Raw genomic sequence first — 19324 nt, forward strand, 5'->3', positions numbered from 1 at the left:
GATGGGTATTAAATGTACCAATATGAATAAATTGTGTGGTTATTTGAAAATAATCCACTGGCTAGGGCATTTAGAATTTGCTGATGATAAATTATTGAGTTTAAAAGTTATTGTTAACGTACCCATTTAGGCATTTTCCCTCCATGGGGGTCATGATGGTGGAACTGCAGAACCAGGACCGTTACCATCACAGACAAGCCCACAATCATCATGGTGCTCGCAAAGTACTGAGCTGGAACAGAGAACAGCACAACAATTTCCATCAGGAATAGAAAACAATGAATACAGTGCATCAGTGTCATTTTTTATGAAAAGCTCATGTATCTGCACACAGTACAAGACGAAACATGAGCGGTAGGCACAGTATTTTGGTCAGTCGGTTGGCTTGTTAGTCAGGAGGGAGTTTATCCCTTTCAACAAACTTGAGGATGCACAACCAGAGGGACGAACGTTTTACAACTCATTGTACACACCAACCAAAACACATACAGACACATGCTTGAGGGCATTTGAAGCCACAGGAATGACAACATGTATAACATGTGTGCAAACATACTCCCCCGACCGCACGTACACCCTCATACACTCAAACATGATATATATTCCCTCTAAAAAACGAGCAGATTTTTAAAATCTGGTCCATGTCAAAAGCAGTCAGAGTAAACGTGACAGAAGGAGTTTTCAATCCATCAGTTCTGCTCTACCTGCGATGTGTTAATATGCCTACTCTAATAAAGGGAAATGTGCTAATGGATTCGTTTTACATCACTGAGCTGCCAAATGACATCAAGCAGCCTCTCCGTCTGCAGCCTCCCATTTCATTTCTATTGTGCCAAGGACATGACCCGCCCTACTCAATCAACGACGGCTACAAGTACGAGCAAAACTGTCTCTTGACGAAATTTGCTGGCACAATATCTCAAAAGGTTCTGGACCGGGAACATAGGGCTGACTTCCCAAACTCCCCTTCACAAATGTCCTTTCAATTTATAGCTGAATCAAGGAGATCAGCTCCAAACAAAGGGTGAAAACAGGAGAAACAGCTCGTCTCGCTCTGTCTGAAGGTACACAAAGAATAAGCCTTAAGTTGACCCGAAAGAGCCAAACAAGCTGTTTAAAGTCTTTGTGCAAAATAAGATACAGGATTACAGGCTTGTGGTTGTAGCTTTATATTGACCAGACAGACATGTTCTCTCCACTCCTGGTAAAATAAAGTGTGTATTTTTAAACTATTCCTTCAACTTTTTTATGTGTAATACACATTATGAGTAAAATGTTTTGGAGATAAGCTGCTGATCACTTTGTGATAAATCCGAATTATTTGTCTTTCTTCTTCGTCACTTTGAAAATCACAATGAGCAATAATTGGAGCAGAAAAGTGGCTTACCAATCAGAGGAACGGAGTCTGAAGTGGCAGGCATGATCTCTGCCACCAATAACATGAACACTGTTAGAGACAGCAGCACTGTGATGCCTGCAGAAAGACAGAAGAGCAGAAGCAAAGAGGAGGCATTCTTTCATCACAGGCTTGTTTTCTCTTAAATAATGACTCGAGAGTACTCAAAATAAATTAAGCTGGTTGCTTCAAAATAGGTGAACATTGCTGTGGATTTATTTTTGTCTGTTCTCCCCTCGAGGGATTACTTGCAGTTCTATATGTACTCGGACCCGTCAGTCCGAATGCCAATGTTTAAAGAAACTGACATTTTCAGGTCCAGGTGATTAACTTGTTTGTGTTCATGATGGAGCTTTTATGTGTCTGCTAATGAGAAAAATCCAACTCAAAAGCAATTTAACAGGCAAAATGTCAGCATTAGCATTGCGCAATGACAGATCAATGGGTAACAGCATCGGGATCCGCAAGGCAGATGAGAGAAATACTTTTTTGTATGCATGTATGATTATAATCATGGACTCATTGTCTCTCTGCGTTAATGTGACAGAATGTGTGTGTGTGTGTGTGTGTGTGTGTGTGTGTGTGTGTGTGTGTGTGTGTTGCCCTGTACCGAGTGAGATCTTCTCTCCAGAGTCAGCAGGGAGCAGGAAGACCAGCAGTGCCAGACCTGAGATGAGCACACAGGGGATGAGCAGGTTGAGGCCGTAGTAAAGTGTCCTGCGGCGCATAGTGACTGTGAACGTCACATCGGGGTACGGCTCCTTACAGCAGTCGTAGTACAGCTCATTACGTTTAGCCGGCACCCCTGGGGAGACAATAAAAGGTGGGTCGTACACACACAACTTGAATAAAGGTTCAGCTCTAGGTTCTTCTTGAAGTAATTAATGTGCAGCTCTGGCTACTGATTGAGTGCTTGGAAGAGATCAGTTAACAGTAATTATTACTACTTTTTTATATTATTTGTAACAGTAAACGTGGTTAAAAGGACATATGTATGTACACTGTATCCTTGGAAGAAAAGGAAAACATGTGAGTCTGAAAAAATAAATGCTAAATGCTCCCTTTGTTTTTATTTCGTCATATACAGACTTTCTGACCGTTTCTCTTAAATCCCTCAAAGAAAGCACTTAATTTCTATGTTTCTTATCTGGAGGTTGATATTTAAACCAAGCACACACATACAGCCAATGCTGAGAATGTACAAAGATTAGGATTTTTCCAATAATGATTTGTCTTGGTGCCCATGTGAAAAGCAGCTTGTCAGAAAAACAGCAAATGCACTCTTGTCAAAATGATTACTGTACATAATACAGTAATGACATGATGCAATCTTTTATATAAAGTAATAATCCTCCAAGCACATTTACACCTGTATAACAACATATTTTAGCTGTTCAAATGATTATGAAGCCCAGCTTATTGTGGTTTGTTGTCAGAAGGACAGACAGAGGTCTCAAGTTAAGTGATTTGACTCCTAAGTAATATGTTTTTACAGCAAATGTAATTTATTATGGCAGCCACCTGTTTGAGATCAGTCACTGGCTCACTGGGGTGTGTTGCGCATACTCTTCATCCTTATTGTATTTGTCATTGAAATCAAGGGGATTTGCAGACAAGTCATGTCAAGTTCCTGTGATCCAATGACATGTCGACATTTTCCAAAATGTGTGCATTTCTGTTTATGAGAGCCATTGTGTAAGAAGATGAATATCATGCATTACTTTGATAGATTTCATACACACGGTTATTCCAAAGTGGAATACAGCGTGTGTGTGCGTGCGTGCGTGTTAGTTGGTAATGGTATGGGAATGTTCTAAGGCACCAGGACTGTGTGTTCTCCGCCAGTTTGCCGGCTGGCTGTGCCTGAATTCAGTGAACTCTGTGGGCCAGCTGTCACCACACACACACACACACACACACACACACACACACACACACACACACACACACACACACACACACACACACACACACACACACACACACACACACCTCTATTCACCCAGCCAGCTGGGTACACTCACTTCATGTTTTTAGTGTGCGCGCGCGAGAATGTAAATTATTCTGTTGGTCTCTGATTAACACCTAAACTTGAATTAGAGGTAATGTGGTTTCTACATTTCCACATGGAGAGAAAAAAAAATAGAACAGGAAATGAGAGGTCATATAGAGGGAATCAGTATGCTTTGTTACTAACAGAGACAAATAAACTGAGAGGGAGTGTGGACAGAGTTAGAGAAAATAAAACATGAACATGACAGTCAGCTAAGGTGAGCATAAAGACTGGAAATGTTAGGAAACAGCTAACATGGCTCTGTAGGGGACAACATCCTACTATCACTTATTATCTTGTTTAACACTTCATATCTTGTTTATATAATTTGTAAAAAGCAGTATAAAAATAACAAGTTATGGGGATGATGTGCCATAGTATTTCTCTCTTCAGAGCAGTAACCCCCAGGTTTCTTTTCTTGTTGACACCGTGTGGTTGTCAAATAACAAACAAAAACTTTGGTAAGATACTGCACAAATGATCGTTTTCACTTCACCCAGGTTATCATATCGTCTTCTAATCTGCTGACTGTATCTTTTTTATCAAGCCTACAACACAGACACAAGAGTGGTGTGCATTTGTTCACCTAACTCTTAGCACAAAAAGCAATATGTATTTCTCAAAATGTAAAAACTTACAGTACTTTATCAACTTGCAAAAAAATATGCATCATCAAATAAATGGTTAAAAAGCTTAGGAGAAACTTTGTTAAAGAGAAGAAATAATATCCAGGAAATGTGCAGTGTAGCACTCTTTAACCAGGACTAATAGACAGGAAAATGGCATCGTTCAGAAAAGACGACATCACCTGCTGTCAGAGTTATGTCCTACTGACGCTTGACTAACTCCGTTGACATGAAGGGCCGAGCTAATGTTGAACGAGTCTGTCAGTCTCTCTCAGGAGTCCGTCAGTCTCTCAGATGCCTCGAAGGAATTTACAATTTGCTGCTCAAAACATATCCCATAAATATTGTACATCCTGTCCGTTAATCATCATGTAAACTGTCAGATGTCCTCTTAATCTCTCTTCTGTGACCCATGCAAGTTCTCATACGTTTATTTTTGTATCAGAGTTTCTGAGCCACAAAAAAAGACAGTGATTCACAAGACTGCATTGCTGTTTGCTTTATTTGTAGCCTCCTAAAGAGTTATTCTCTACGCAGCTAATTAAACATTTCGAAATGAATGCCGTCAGAAATAAACACATTTTAAGAAAAGCAATGTTGGTAAATATGTTTTTATAACCGGCCAGAAACTCTCAGGATTTTCTGACCCGGGTTTCCTTTTATTTCTCATGAGAGCTGTACTTGAGCTCTACTCATACTGCCACTAGTTGTAATACTAGTACTCCTACTTCAACATTTCTGCGGTATTTTTTAGGAACTTACGACAATGAGAATCTTAGTAAATGAGCATTTCCTATTGAACTTCCAGGTGGCAAACTTGCTGATGGCCAGCACACCATGGCTATAACTCAATAATGTCAAATGAATGACATGATCAACTTCAGCGAGTTAAACACATGGGGACGCTGAACAGGTCTGGAGCATTTTATACAATTTCTCCTATAAATGGCACTAAAAGATATGAAGAATTTGCTGTTGCAGGAGCAGTTTCTAGCGAGCTGAAGCAGCAACTGAGAGCAGCAGCAATAGCACTGAATGTGTCTCATTGTGCTTTAGTGTATTTATTTCTTCTTACCAACAAGATCCCATTCCCCGTTGGGTATGTAGGTGGAGATGTCCACGTCCATCATCTGGAGGTCCAGCAGCCAGCCATTGTGGGTCCAGGAGCCAAACTTCAGGTCACACTTCTGCACATCGAATGGGAACCACCGCACATCAATGTAGCAGGTACTCTTCAGGATGCCTTGAGAGAGGCACTAGGGAAAATTACTTAATGTGCTTTGCCTAATTAGTAAAAGCAACTTGATGCATTGCATACCAATACATCAAGTTGTTCTAAAAGTCCCTATAAATGTGTCCTTTTTTGAGAAAAATACTCAGTCTTTTATTGGCAAATCATACATCAAAATACCCTCTTTTTTTTTTTAAAGGGATTGTTGTTACAAAGGATTAATTGAACTAAAACATTTTAACTTTAATGAATTAATAACAATAAAATAATCGGAGAAATCGTAATATTTTGCTGATTTTTGGGAATACAAATCTATAAGGTGGAATTTGGTTAAACGGTGAACGTGTTTAGATGTATAGATCACTCAACTGTTGTGTCAATAATAATCAACTTGTGCTAGATCCTACGAGGTCAGACACGTTGAGTGACACTCTGTTGAAACGGCCACAATATTTTACTGGTTTCTATCTTGACGACTTGAAATGTCTTTAAACTTGGAACTAGACGTTTTAGCTCGTAGTTTTGGTAACAGTCAGGGGGTGAATGATGATGAAGTTAATGATGTTTCTAAAAAATAATAGCTAGGGGATGAGATCAAGGAGGTAAAAATGTTAGATAGGATACAGTGAGGAACAATAAAGCAAACATTTTAAAGCATTACATTTCAGAGTACAGAGATGTTACTGAATTAACCGGTATCTGGTTGCTCTCTTGTGAAAGTGATGAAGTTATTAGTGAAATATATTATGTAACATTGAATTTCTCACCTGGTGGGATGTACTGGCAGGATCCTGAAGCATTTACTAGCACGTTTGTATGGAATGTAGCATCAAACCTCTCGTCAGCACTGCAGGGAGAGAAAGCGGAAAAAAGCACCAAAATCAAGGTAAATGGGAGACTTCTATCAAACAAACAAAAAAGGGGAGTAAAAGGAACAGAGGTTATACAGTCGGCAGTTAAGAACCAAAGTAAAGACGGATGCAAAGATTAAAAAAACACATAGACAAATAGAACGAAGGTGAGAGACAGAGACAACAGGGATTAGTGTAGATCCAGACAGACAATTTTACTTATTATCTTAAACAAACATGGTTGTCTGCCGTGTCCTTGAAACAAAAAGGGATTGTGTATACGCAAAAACCAAAGCACAGATATTCTAATCACAAAATTATACATTTCACACAAGAGCAAAAACATCCTGTGAACATTACAACAATTTTGCCTTTTGGAGAGTCGAACCAAAGAACTCTCCATAGCAGCCATTCTTAGACTTTGATTTAAAATGTTGAGGACTGAAACAAACAACAGAAACAAACCTTACCCGACATTTCATTCAATGAGTGACCATGGTTCAGCTCCAAATTTAAACTAGCTTTTCTTAAGCTGGAGTAGGCGGAACAAGCGGGTCTCCGCTCCGTGACAAACCTTCTGTTGTATAGACTTCGCCCTCTAAGAGCTTTTGTTGTTGGGTTAAGGCCCAAGCCGATGTAGTCTGTGCGCCACTGTGGCACCGTGTTCCAATCAGACAACACACGCCAGATAACAAACGATAGATGCCAGGTAAAAAAGGGAAGCGGAAAGCAAAACTGTACCAAGGGTAACACTGTATACTGAATATTAGAGCTGTGGGTTTTTGACCAGACAGGTTTTTGTCCACAGGGAAGATGTTTTTTTAAGCCTAATGCCAACAAATATGGATAGAAGCAGGATATGTTGTTAAATTAAGACAATTTTTGAATTTTTTGAAAATCATTACCTCTACATCAGAGTTTTGGACTGAGGATGGATACGGTAGAACACATGACTAGAGTGGCAGCGCTCTCTGTACTCTATGTGTGTTTGATTTTTATATAATCAATATAAAGAAAACGCTTATGCCTGTGTATTTAGGTGAATGGAGAGAAAATATGACGGTCATTTTTGTGTCAAGATCTTGTTTTTTCTTCATACTTGCCTTGAACGGACAACTTCTCATGGCCGTTTTAATCTTGTCCTGAAGGCTTAACACTCACTCTGCTACCTCACTGGAGACTGGATTTACCAGACTCTCTAAACATGGGATTTCTTAATTCAGCAACCACTCGCTTCACATGGATGAAAAATCCCACAGCATGGGCTCCCTCTGCACCTGTGGTACATCTGCATCATGCGCCACTCTGTGATCCTGTCACGTCTGTTTACAGATGTGCTCCAAGGCCTCCAGTCTATCTAAATGATGGACATGTCTTCATATTGTTCTGTCATTGTTATAAAAAAATTCAGTCTGTGACGCAAAATATTTGGTTCACGCGACCTCTGGCACCACCTGCGGCTTCTTCCCAACCAGAGCGCTGACGTTCCACGTCCACAGAGCCAGTATTTTTAGACAGAATTCAGCGAGCCAGGGATCTTACTCTCACCTCACGCATGATGACAGAGCACCAGACCTTTATGACCTTTACAACTAACTTTACAAAGTAAGCTAACGTGGTACCTCTGCCGGTCCCCCTCCCAGGCTTGGCTCAATGAGGACACCTCAGTCAAGACTGCTTATCCAAAGGTTGCTCTTAAGGCTGGGGTATGCTTCAACAAACCAGTGCACACAAAGTGTCAACCACGCCGAAAGGCAAATCTGTTTATAGCTGTTCCAAATAGCCAACACTTGCAGGCGAGACGGTGAGTCGTACAAACAGAAATATGGGGAAATGAGGGGCTACTCTTTTGGACAGTCTCTATTCAAGATCATTTGTGTTATTGCATTTGGTTTTACTCAAAGTAATTAATTTTCACACCTTCACACACAGATGATCGACTAGCTCTGGAAACCCGCTCCCTCCTCTTCTTACCAACGAAAATTGGTGACTGTTCGACAATTTTTATTCTTGAGAAAACTATTTGTCACTTTTCAACCAAAAGCAACACTATGAATGGTTTCATTGAGTTCAATGTGCGCTCTTATCCAAACAACATCATGTCTCACCATGTTAATATTCCTTTAAAGGTTTTTTTGTCTTTGTCCCTGCTGAATTCTTTCTACTACAGTGACCTAATTTACTGATGGCGAACAGTAAAAGTTAATCTTATCTCAGTTTTAATCTCTTCCCGCTTGCTTTCTTGGGACAGAAAACCGGAATTAATGATTCTAATCATGATTTATAATGCATGCATAAGGAATGCCACTTTCAATCTGTGTCAGTGTTAGGACTATATTGTTGTTATCGATCCACACTATAATGTCCTGTAACATTCCTGTCAGAAAGTTAAACCTCTTCTTTCTCCCTTTCCGTCATTCATACACTCATGTGAGACACAAGGTACAGCTGAAAAACAAATTCATTCGCAACGCTGTTTTGTCTTTCCCTCATTATAAGTGTGATTCTTTGGGTGTGTATTTGTGTTATTGTAAGGAGTCATGAAATACATTAAAAACATCTTCCTCTCCAGTGAAATACCCTCTCTTGGAACATGTTTGTTTAATACTGTTATCAATCACATAACTGTTCTCCCCTGGTGCCTTTTAACAATAAACACTAGTACACAAACAAAAGTACAACAGAAAATCACTTTACGAGGCAAAACTACTTAACTATAAAAGTACAAAGAAAAACACTCGAGGCAAAAACACTTACGGGGGAAAAACACTATGGCAAAGACACACATGAAATAAAGCAATACACGGTGGAACAAAACACTGACGCACAAGACAAGGGACTATAAGCACCTGGGGTAACGGGGAACAGGTGGAAACACTCAGGAAGACAATTAGACTGGTGACACATGAGGAAGAGCAAGTGACATGAAACAAGAGGGAGGCAGGCTTTCAAAATAAAACAGGAAATGACAAGACAAAAACCCAAGACAAGACAAGGCTCACCACGGTGTGACGCCCGTGCGCATTAATATGATTGATGTTTGTCACGGAGGTTCTCATTCAAGAAAGAATTACACTCCTTCACTATATGTGTGAAAATGCTTGCCATTGCAATAACTGTTCTGAATGACATTTGTTCACCATGCGGGCCCTGTCTATGAATCAAGTCTGAAGGTGGCTTGTTTTGAGGACAGTTTCTTTGTCTTCCATTTTTTTTAGCAGTAGAAGGACTTCCCTGCCGACGTCTTTCAACTGCAGTGACCTAATTTACAGATGGTAAACAGTAAAAGTTGCCATTTGTATACCATGTGGACCACTGTCTGTGAATCATGTCTGAAGGTGACTTGTTTTGAGAACAGAATTGTAAACATGATTTTAAAATGCAAAAAGCCTGTACACAAAAGACACTAGAAAATCAGCTGAGTGACAAACCGGAAAGATCTTACAATTGTTGTCAGAAACTGAGCAAACAGCCCACGCTGTGGATATCAAACTCAGAAAAAGGGAAAAGGAGAGACATCATTTATTTTTTTCCCTCCTTATTCCTATGACAAAAGTAGGAAAAGTGAATTTGATATGAGGTTGAACCATTTCTACAAACATGCTGAAATTATATGTTGAAGTCTTAAGTAGAGGACCAAAATATTAGATAAAAAAAAAGAAGAGCATGAAAGAAATCTCTGTCAAGCCGCTTGGCACAGGTTTTCAGTAGTCTAATTCCCCCTGCCCATTGTAGGCAACAGATGCAAAGCCCCATGGGAGCTCTGATTTACGTCCCCCCCAAAGGAAATCGGCTCAATCATCTCATTAAATGAGGCTTTAACAAAGAGTGAAATTTCATCTGGGAAACAGGCTCCAGGAAATCAAGAGTATCCATCCATGTAATACAGAAAACTAATTCATAAATAGAGGAAGAAAAGAGAGAGAGAGAACAGTAAACAACATAAAAACAAGAGTATGCAAAATAAAATGAAATGGCAGGGACAATGACCAATTAACAACTGTGCTGATCAGGTCATTGGCCAGTAGCCATTCATACAATTACCAGCAAAAAAAAAAAATGCTTTCAGAATTTTAGCTGCCTTTCTTTGTCCTTTCCTTAATATCAATATAAATTTAAAAAAAAAACAACCATCCATCATAATTTCAAAGAGTAAAACTGTGGACTTGGTGGTGGTGGTGATTTTAGATGCAATTATACAAGTTATTAAGTCATTATAAAGTAAAAAAAATTCTTAGGGAGTAGAGAATAAATAAAACATTATTATATTAACACTGATGTGACATAAAATATGTTATCTTATTTTCTAAACCGGCTAGCTGTCCAAAAGTAGTATTAGTAGTGTTTCACATACACCACCATTGGGGTTGTATTAAGGGAGGAATACAAATCAAGGCATCATGAGATGAGACGAGGCAAGGTGTTTGTGAATATGCCCTACCTGTTGTAGAGGAGGATATCTGGGACCCAAACCAGATGAGAAGGGAAGCGCAGATTTTGAACCCCAGGGAAGCTCTCTTGATTCCAGGAAAGGTAAATGTCTGTCCAATACTGAAACAACAACAGAGAGAGTAAATGAGAGAGACGTTACGGTGAGCGCATCGACACCAGGGAGAAACACATGACAAGGAAAGAGAAGTGAACACATGACAGTTAAGAAATAAAGATGTTGAAGAGAAAAAGATAGAATTCAAAGCGTTAGTTCAGAAAGGTAGACTCTCTTTACACTACCGGTCATTCATAAATCTCTCAATCTCTAATTCTCCCTGTGATAACTCTATCGACTGATTGGGGGGGTGTCTACTTTAAATTAACCAATCAGATGCTGCACCGTGTTCCAGAACCAATAGTGTTGCTGTCAAACTTTTAAATAGGTTTTCCTCTCTGCTGCTGCCAGTTGTCATTTCAGCTCAAAAAAAACACCCAGATGTGACCCTCCTCCATCCCAGTCACCTCCAGTCAGCATCAGTCATGCTTCTCATTCATCATCGGATAGCAGCAACTCCCTTCATCACTGCCACAGTCTGGACACCAGAGGGATTCTTCCATATTAGAACTTTGCACTATTAATAAAACTGCAAATATAAAACACATCCTTCAGCCAAGCTAATGTTTCAACAACTGTTGGCTCTTACAACTTTTTCTCTCGCTCTGCTAATAAGGGCCTGGCAGTGAATTCTTGCCAAGCCAACAGTTGTTGGCTCTGACCCTTGTTCTCCCACTTGAGTCCAGAGAGAGCGAGGGGCCAACTGAGCCCAGCATCAAAGCATATAAAGGCAAAGGGAGTGAGTGTGTGTTGCTTTTGTGCCTCTTTGTATTACTTACAATCTGTATCAAGATGATATGTGTACGTTACTGTGTGTGTGTGTGTGTGTGTGTGTGTGTGTGTGGTTGTGTGTGTGTGTGTGTGTGTGTGTGTGTGTTTGTCTAAATATCTATATGTGTGTGTATAACATAGGTTTAAAAGTCATACAGATGGAGGCCCTCAGATGTTGTAGCCAAAGGGCACATTCTCTATGGAGCAAACACAGTCCCATAGCTAATGTGGCCTCAGTACACTGGGAACATCTGTTTGTACCTACATTGGTGTGTATGTCTTTTGTGCATACATGGTCATATGCATACGGAGAGAGTGTGCAATGTGTATTTTTGTGTTTGCATACTTGTGCTCTTGGGATTGTTAATGTGTGCATGTTTCCGTGCACATGCCTATATGCACATGTGCCTCACTTGAACAATTTCAAAGAGATGCCATCCTTCTAAAGTGGGCCTGCTGACATATGTCTCCACTCACGCAGCTAATGACTTAATCACTACACTTGTCATCAGTGAGCTTTGGCTGTTTGGTGCTACAGAGCCTTCCTTTCATGTTGTTCACATTGGCTGGGAAAGCACAACTAACAGCCAACAGAACAAATTACAGCTCACTAACTGTGCAGTCTGTCCTGAATAGACAAGAAGGACACTGGGATACGTAAGGAAACAGCTTTCTAAGAATAGGTTTGGACTTACATAACAGAAATTTAAGAAAGCCTCACTAATTTGAAACAATTAGGAGTGTGAAATTAATTCTCTGAATGCAATATTTAGGATGATAGTTTTTGGGTGTAGGATGCAAATATGTTCTGCATGTATTACACTTCCAAGAGAAGTAAAATACAAAATAGTTGAGCAGGTATTTACATATAGAATACACATATATACACATACACACACTTGCATTTAAGTCATATCTGGATTCAAACCAAGATCATCACTATTCTTAGAGTTAAAAAAACATATAAAAGCCTATCCATTTAGATGTGAGAAATTCCTTGCCTGATACACCTGTAATCCTAAAATCCTCTGGGATGAAGCGAAAGTGAACCTGACCCTTCTCTGCCTGCGATCTTCTTAATGTACTTCTCAAGTCTCCTTTAAAATATGCTGCATCTGCAAAGCTCCCTCAAGCCATCACACCAAAGTGGATGCCCGCATTAACGAGGTGGCATCCTGAATAATAGATTCATTGATAACTTGTAAGTCAGTCAGCAACCAACTCAAATTGAATGAGTGTAGGCGGTGAACTCCTTAAAGGTCTATTCTGACTGGGGCTGCTGTGATAATGAGGGTGTTGCACCTTCCTTACTGGCCTGGTGTAACGTTTCCCTGAGCATTGTAAATTCCCTGTACCATTAACTTCATTTCACCTTTACATAATAGGATAGTTGTGCTGCAGCTGAGCTAAGTAGCTTAGTTTCCACACGACTAGATGGCAGTACTTGATGCTGTGAATATTTAACAAGTCAATGGCATATTGTGTTGCTATTTTGAATGCTAAATTTGCACAAATAAAACAAAAAGGAAACCATATATTTCTTAAAGCTCCACAAAGTGTGACATGCACCCCCAACTACGCTGTTGCTCTCCTGTGATACCGTGCAAGCATGGGGGTGTAATGAGAGCAATACTCTGCATTAAAGAGTTTGGCAGGTTGTACCTTTCCAAGAACAAAGACAAAAGCAAAAAATGTATCAACACATGGACTGATGAGGACATACTGACTTCTTACTAGGACATAGAGGCTGAGCCTTATATGATCAGTCGGTGCAGAGGCCTATTTAAAAAAGCCTTTCTTGTTCGCTGTAAAGATTAAGCAGTCAAAAAGAGACAGCGTCTACCAAAAGCGTCTACCAACCCATGAAGCGAATGCTAGCCTAATTAGCTAGCTACTGCTAAAACATCTCAACTCAATGATTGCCATGAAGTGATGTGAATAAAATAATTTAAATTTGGAGAAATTAATCTACAACGTTGTTCTTTGGTGGAACAGAACGCTTACAGGCATAACAACAGCAGCCAATGTAATACAATATATAAAGGCTTAGCAATACATTGCCCTGAGATACTATCTTTAAAGATTTGATTTGCTGGCTGAACAAGATATTTAAAGTCTCACGTTCCTGTGATATAGCCTAATGCTAATAATGTTACCCTATTTATATTGCTATTATGAAGTATTATAACATAATAAATAACCCAGAACATGTGAATCATTTTTGACAAAAGTTAATGCTCCTACTTTTTATTTTGGAGGAAACAAATCTTGACATTTGACACTGTCTAACGTAAACGCTGGAGATTTATGCATCAAGTCTTTGTTGGTTGCAGAAAACGGCTTCTGTTCATGACTAAAGGTTATTGGTTTGGCTTTATTCCTTCAAATGCAAAGAGATGTGAACACTTTTTAAAATGAATGAAGAAATGGCAGAGCCCTTAGGACACAAACAACACACACACACATTCCAAAAATAAACCAAATGACAATTATAACACAGTGATCACACAAAAAGAGCGTGAAGACAGGACTCACCAGCTGCAGCCAGGCGTTTGTGATCATCACCTGGTTCTTTTCATCCTGCACGGGAAAGGACGGGAGAGAGAAGGAGGATAATCAACATGGAGGAGACAGCATGGCTGTGGACGGATAATGAAGTTATTTATTTTTTTGCCATTTTAAACTATTTATAGATAACTAGGAAATAAAACAAAATTAAAATAGGTCAAACTGCTATTTCCACCTGATATAGACATTTACATTGAGAAGAAATGACGTCAACAAACAGATGCCTTGACAGACATTTACATCCTTGGCGTGAAAACGAAAAGAAATTAAACAGACTCTTGCTCCAGCTTTATTTCATGTATTCAACGGCCAGTTCATGGTCAAATAACCAGAGAGAAAATAAAATGGCATCGGGAAAAAAGTAAAGAGACGAGAGTGTGATCGTAAAGAGTGACAGAGAGAGAATCAGAACAGACAGAAGCTGAGATCATGAGTCTGCAAAGAAAGAAAAAAAGAGGTCGGAAGAAAGAAGAGCAAATAAGTCTTCTGTGAGGTTGGACTTCAGAGTTGTTTAGCACAATCCTACATGACACTGGTACGCTGTGTGTCTAATGGATTACCGCCCTCTTACCTCTGAAGGAAATGTGGAAACAGCTCGACAGCATGGTCTACTCTGTTTCTTCACGGATTATTTCTTTCTCATGTTTTGTAGAGTCACTTAAGTGATTTATCTCTTTATCCTCTACCCGTGACCAAAGATAGAATTTTACTGCAAGTTCAACTCTTTGAAAACTTTTCCTTTCTTGTGACTGTATGACAATTAAATCTCAAAATCAATTTGCTCACTTTCTCTCTATTTGTCATCCTGCTAGACCTCATCTAATGAAGGGTTGTTTTTTTTCTTTGAATCACAGTCTCATACAGTGCTTGCTCGTTGCAGCCAGCTTTTCTTCCCTCACTGCATTTCAGTTGCAGATTTTAAAGAAAGAAAGAAAGCCAGATGATAAGCATGTGGGCTAAAACACATTGCTAAAGATGAAACCACTGGTTTTGGGTTTGTAACCACACATAAAAAAAGGAAATGGAGTTCCTTTTCCGTCTCAGGAAAAAGGATTTTGGACAGTGATGCAACAGAAGTCTTGAACATGAACATGAACCCACACTTATGTGAAGACAAACCATGATCTTGTCCTAAATCTAACCACCAACGTTTTAAGAGCTGCAACATCTGACAACTAAACGGTGACTCATGTAATTTTGAGAGTCATTGGCATAAAACCTATTCGGTCATTTAAGAACGAGGACGTGTTACTTACAGTACATCATTGCATAATTATTGTTATCCCATAACAATATTATTAAGATGCATGGATGAACTTTAAAAAGGCTTAAACTCTGTTATCAATGACAAGCAAAGCAAACATCGCTGTTTTACTTCTTGTTTCGTGAAAATGTTTTTCACACAATCACAGCTCCACTCTTTCATCTTCACCTCCTCCCTAACTCCCGCCCTCTTATCTCCCCCTGTATTTTCTGATCTGTCCCTCTTTAAAACAGCCTCCTTTCTCTGCTGCTGAAGTACAACAGCCTCCCATTGTGTGCTTCACAAAGCTCTCTTTTCTGTTCTGTTGGTGAGGGTGGCGTGATCAAGCTTGCAATCATGGAGATTTGACTTATTTTTCAAGGTTTCTGTGTTTTCACTCTATTTTGTGCTTGACCCCTCTTTTGTTGTGATTTGTGAGATTTCGCTCAGCTTCAATAAGCTGTGTGAGCCCCGTCACACCCACTCTAATCTCCTGATGAATCTGCCCTGATTAGTTTTATACAGACTGGCAATGGACTCTTGAATTCAAAGACACTTAATTGAAGAATTAAATGGATTTATTTCTCTAGAGAGGTAGGTTTATTTTACCGTTACCTGAGCGCATATGGGATACTTTTAACCCCCAGTAACAGCGGCAGTCACCTTCCAAGTTTTTTCTGGAGAAATGTACCTGCTCGAGCAAGAGCAGATACCCAGTGTCCTGACCACTTTCAAATGTCTTAACATTCAGGACCCCAGGACTTAACCCAAATATGCCCAACTAAGTGAACACCGTTCTTAGAGGTTTCAGCACCAACACTCACCGCCTACAACTCTTGTAAAGTTCAAGTATCTTCTAAAGATAAGCCGTGCCTTTAAGTCACTTTTTGATACCGCCTTGGCTTTCATGATTATTTGGTACATGATTATGCAAAATGTTGACTTTTAGCTATGTCTAAATGTATTGTTTATTTTGTGTGTGTGTGTGTGTGTGTGTGTGTGTGTGTGTGTGTGTGTGTGTGTGTGTGTGTGTGTGTGTGTGTGTGTGTGTGTGTGTGTGTGTGTAAGAAAGACTTTGCAACATGTTTTGGAATTGGAACCGAGTTCTTGGATGGCAGTTTGTGACCCTGAGTAAATGTTCACCAGAGGGAAGTCGAATGCACTCAGGGCATTTAGCTAAAAGGAAATTCACTGAAATAGCTTAGAGAAGCTCAGGCTCTTCTGGGTCAATAGGATTCTAATCTATTACATTTTTTTATTCAAAATATGTCACGACTATCACAAATTTGCATAGGGAGCTGCTTAAATAGAGGCAAAAATATTGGTGGGCGAGAATTTTACATTTTCACAACGTTTATTTCTCACGTCCCTGGTGTGTAAAGGCCTTTACAGGTAAAATGTCACCCCGGATGGTGAGTTTAGTTCCAGAGCAGCAAGGTGAATATTGTGTTCACCACCTATACGTAACAATTACAATCCTCCTTTTCATGGGGTTTGTCATAGACTATTTTTTGACTTGGAGCAGTTGACAGCCAACCAGCAGAGACTCCAGGAAGTCACTGATGAATTTTATTACCTTTGGACAGTGCCAGGCCAGCTATTTCCCGTCTGTTCCTCGTCTTTGCAGTTTTCGGCAAATTATAAAGCATTTTGTATAAAAACACGATATAATGCAGCTATTTCTTTCTATGTATTTCCTGTGAGTGTGATACATTCATTATAAGATTATCAATACCGATGTACTAATGTATCAGCAGCATTTTAGTGTTATATTTGACTGAGTGTTTTTAGTTACTAAACCTCGGCATCTTTGTGAGCTACATAAGGCACATGTTGGCCCTTCCCATACTGCATGGTGACCAGTCTTGTGCTCGTCTGTCAGTCTGCCTGTGTATCTGTCATTATTCATGCTGATGAACTCAGTCTGCCCTAGTTCCCTGGTTAGAGAGTTACCCAGGAGCAGATGGAGGAATCAAAGGCCACATTACACACACACACACACACACACACACACACACACACACACGGGAAACCGCTTTACATTATTTACAAACTGCCCAGTAAGCTTATTCAATATGTAGCGGTTTTGCAAACAATGTTTAAATAGCAAACATATATGGCTGACATAAATGTGAAAACTATGTTGTTACTATATTATTTAAAATTATTAACAATATGATATAAGTTGTTCATGTTGTAAAATACATGACTGACATGTGATTGATATGTATCATTCACATGTCAGCTATATTCAACAACATACAGTAGATTCAACAAATGTATGTTTTTACTTTGGTTTCTGTACATTGAAAGTGATTCGTTCATTAATTATTTATAATTCAAGCTTAACTTTTAAATCGACGACACTTAAATTATCTAAACTTCAAAAGCACAAAAGACTCGTCATAGCGCCATGTGTTCTCTCTGGAGATTGCCTCGCCTCTTGACACTGTGACTGTAGTCTGTCGTTTGCAAGTTTCTAAGAATACATTAAAATGTTGTTTTATATGTATGCTGCAGGGGACTTGCCCATATTAATAATAGAATATGAATTCTATATTACATCCCAGCGTATATGGCTCCTACCACCATGTAGTTATCATAGGAAGACATGCACATCTTGTGACAGGGATGGCTCAGGGATGTGACGAAGTGTCGGCTTGGGTTTTTGGGATGAGTGCTCTGGTTGTGTGGTGGCGCTTACAGGCAAGAGGTTTTGTGTGGGTTGGAGAGAGGTCAGGTGCATGAGATGGGGAACAGGAGGAAATACACAATGAAGTGCGGGGTGAACAAAGAAGAAACAACACATAAAATGACATGTGACAGAAATTCCACCCAAACCAAAGAAGTGTTGACTTAACTAAGAGTGAGGATTGTGTCCACATTGAGCAAAATTGGGTGTTTGTGTGTTTCTGGGTAACATTGATATCACTCTGGAGCAGCAGCCAGTTATCTGTGTTTACAAGACGAGAAACAGCTAATCTGCTTCTGTCAAAATGTAAAAAAAAAACAAAAAAACAATGACCAGTTAGACTTTCACTTTCAAGCCAAATCCTGAAGTATGACTCCACAAGGGTTATTTAACTGCCATTTAAAGTTCAAATGGCAGGACAGCTAATGTTACTGGTGGAGGCGGAGAACACCATGTACTTGATCTTGTCTGCATCTACACTAGCCTGTGATTCAGGAGGGAACATTGGAAAGCATCAAAGGCAGACGGAGGATGAGTCAGGGGCTGGAATGGAGCCTGGGCCAAATGAAAGTGTATCATCAGCAAAAAAAATGATATTGATATGATGTGATAGTTTGTGGGATTGTATGATCAACTGCATCAAATGTTTTTACAAAGTTAATGGAGAAGGCAGCAAGGTAGAACACATTGGTATCAATGACTGCAGCTGTTATTGTGCTGTGACCTGTGTTAACTGCAGTTATACGCCTCACTTTTTCTCGGCTGCGTTATTTACTCAAATTTGAATGCTGAACTATGTCTACAGTTTGTGTTTGTGTCAACCCAAACAAGCAATGTAACAGTAAAGGTCACAGTTACGTAGCCAGGTGACACGCAGAGGCTCCAGTAAGTCATTGCCAGGTCGAGATATAATCCAGCTCTTACTCTTTAATCTTTCTGCTAAACTAAGCGGCTGCTGTAGCCTTTATGTTTACCAGACAGATATATGGAAATGTTTATGATCTGCACATCTAACTATCAGCAGAAGGGGGAAATAAGCCTATTTCCACAAATAAATATGTGTAGTGGAAAGCAAATAAGAGCATATCTCAATACTAAGATTACATTTTCTTGTTGAATGAAAGAAAGCACTGACGGCCTGTGGTGCCCGAATAAAAAAGGATCGAAGGGACAAACAAAGAAGTTGCTTATTTAAAGATGAATAGTCTCAGTTGATTGGGTGGTGCAACTGGTGCAAAAACTGTTTTAACTTCAGAGGAAGAATTGTGTTTAGTAAGCACAAAGGGTGTGCTTCTGCATGTACCACTTAATCAGATGGAATACCTTGAACACAAAAGAAAATCCTGA

General features: G+C 39.6%; 1 protein-coding gene across 1 annotated transcript in view; it reads right to left on the reverse strand.

Moving 5' to 3' along the window:
• The window catches only part of chrna8 (cholinergic receptor, nicotinic, alpha 8), a 30790-nt gene that overhangs the window by 3788 nt on the left and 7678 nt on the right, over nucleotides 1-19324 (reverse strand). The window contains exons 3-9 of the mRNA XM_068588640.1: nucleotides 14010-14054; nucleotides 10599-10708; nucleotides 6074-6153; nucleotides 5151-5318; nucleotides 2007-2201; nucleotides 1388-1474; nucleotides 123-232 (exon numbers count right to left, since the gene is read on the reverse strand). Coding sequence (XP_068444741.1) covers nucleotides 123-232; nucleotides 1388-1474; nucleotides 2007-2201; nucleotides 5151-5318; nucleotides 6074-6153; nucleotides 10599-10708; nucleotides 14010-14054 — 795 coding nt within the window. The remainder of the gene's footprint in view (nucleotides 1-122; nucleotides 233-1387; nucleotides 1475-2006; nucleotides 2202-5150; nucleotides 5319-6073; nucleotides 6154-10598; nucleotides 10709-14009; nucleotides 14055-19324) is intronic.

This window comes from Clinocottus analis, unplaced genomic scaffold (genome assembly GCF_023055335.1).
Source record: "Clinocottus analis isolate CAN_PGR_092001 unplaced genomic scaffold, fCliAna1.0.p SCAF_22, whole genome shotgun sequence".
NCBI classification, from domain to species: Eukaryota; Metazoa; Chordata; class Actinopteri; order Perciformes; family Cottidae; genus Clinocottus; species Clinocottus analis.